We start from the raw sequence: 1331 nt of genomic DNA on the forward strand, positions 1-1331 counted from the left end.
CGCCGTCACCGTCAGCGCAGCCCTCGTCGCCGTCACCGTCACAGACGCAGCCGTCCGCCTCGCCGTCGCCACCGCCTCCATCAGCCTCACCGTCACCACCTCCTCCATCAGCCTCACCATCTCAGCCGCCGCCGTCAGCCTAGCCCTCGCCGCCGCCGCCGTCAGCCTAGCCCTCGCCGCCGCCACCGTCAACGCCGCCGCCGTCCGCCTCGCCCTCGCCGCCGCCACCGTCAACGCCGCCGCCGTCCGCCTCGCCCTCGCCGCCGCCTCCTTCCGCCTCGCCCTCGCCACCGCCTCCCTCCGCCTCACCGTCGCCACCTCCTCCATCCGCCTCACCGTCAACGCCGCCGCCGTCCACCTCGCCCTCGCCGCCGCCGCCGTCCGCCTCGCCCTCGCCGCCGCCACCGTCAACGCCGCCGCCGTCCGCCTCGCCCTCGCCGCCGCCTCCTTCCGCCTCGCCCTCGCCACCTCCTCCATCCGCCTCACCGTCGCCACCGCCTCCCTCCGCCTCACCGTCGCCACCTCCTCCATCTGCCTCACCGTCTCCGCCGCCGCCGTCCGCCTCGCCCTCGCCGCCGCCGCCGTCCGCCTCGCCCTCGCCGCCGCCACCGTCTCCGCCGCCGCCGTCCGCCTCGCCCTCGCCGCCGCCGCCTTCCGCCTCGCCCTCGTTTTTGCCACCGTCGCCACCTCCTCCATCCGCCTCACCGTCTCCGCCGCCGCCGTCCGCCTCGCCCTCGCCGCCGCCTCCTTCCGCCTCGCCCTCGCCACCGCCTCCCTCCGCCTCACCGTCGCCACCTCCTCCATCCGCCTCACCATCTCCGCCGCCGCCGTCCGCCTCGCCCTCGCCGCCGCCGCCGTCCACCTCGCCCTCGCCGCCGCCACCGTCAACGCCGCCGCCGTCCGCCTCGCCCTCGCCGCCGCCTCCTTCCGCCTCGCCCTCGCCACCGCCTCCCTCCGCCTCACCGTCGCCACCTCCTCCATCCGCCTCACCGTCTCCGCCGCCGCCGTCCGCCTCGCCCTCGCCGCCGCCGCCGTCCGCCTCGCCCTCGCCGCCGCCACCGTCAACGCCGCCGCCGTCCGCCTCGCCCTCGCCGCCGCCTCCTTCCGCCTCGCCCTCGCCACCGCCTCCCTCCGCCTCACCGTCGCCACCTCCTCCATCTGCCTCACCGTCTCCGCCGCCGCCGTCCGCCTCGCCCTCGCCGCCGCCGCCGTCCGCCTCGCCCTCGCCGCCGCCACCGTCAACGCCGCCGCCGTCCGCCTTGCCCTCGCCGCCGCCGCCGTCCGCCTCGCCCTCGCCGCCGCCTCCCTCCGCCTCACCGTCGCCACCTCCT

The 1331-nt window shown here is 79.3% G+C and overlaps 1 protein-coding gene across 1 annotated transcript; it reads right to left on the bottom strand.

The window, feature by feature from the left end:
* Window positions 1–166: 166 nt before the first annotated feature.
* Window positions 167–1329, bottom strand: EMIHUDRAFT_125014 (hypothetical protein; the record flags this gene model as incomplete). Its single annotated transcript, XM_005760417.1, has 1 exon — window positions 167–1329. A coding segment is annotated over one exon (1163 nt), but the record flags the coding sequence as incomplete, so codon positions are not given.
* Between the last annotated feature and the right edge of the window lie 2 nt (window positions 1330–1331).

This window comes from Emiliania huxleyi (assembly GCF_000372725.1).
Source record: "Emiliania huxleyi CCMP1516 unplaced genomic scaffold EMIHUscaffold_7582, whole genome shotgun sequence".
Classification (NCBI taxonomy): domain Eukaryota; phylum Haptophyta; order Isochrysidales; family Noelaerhabdaceae; genus Emiliania; species Emiliania huxleyi.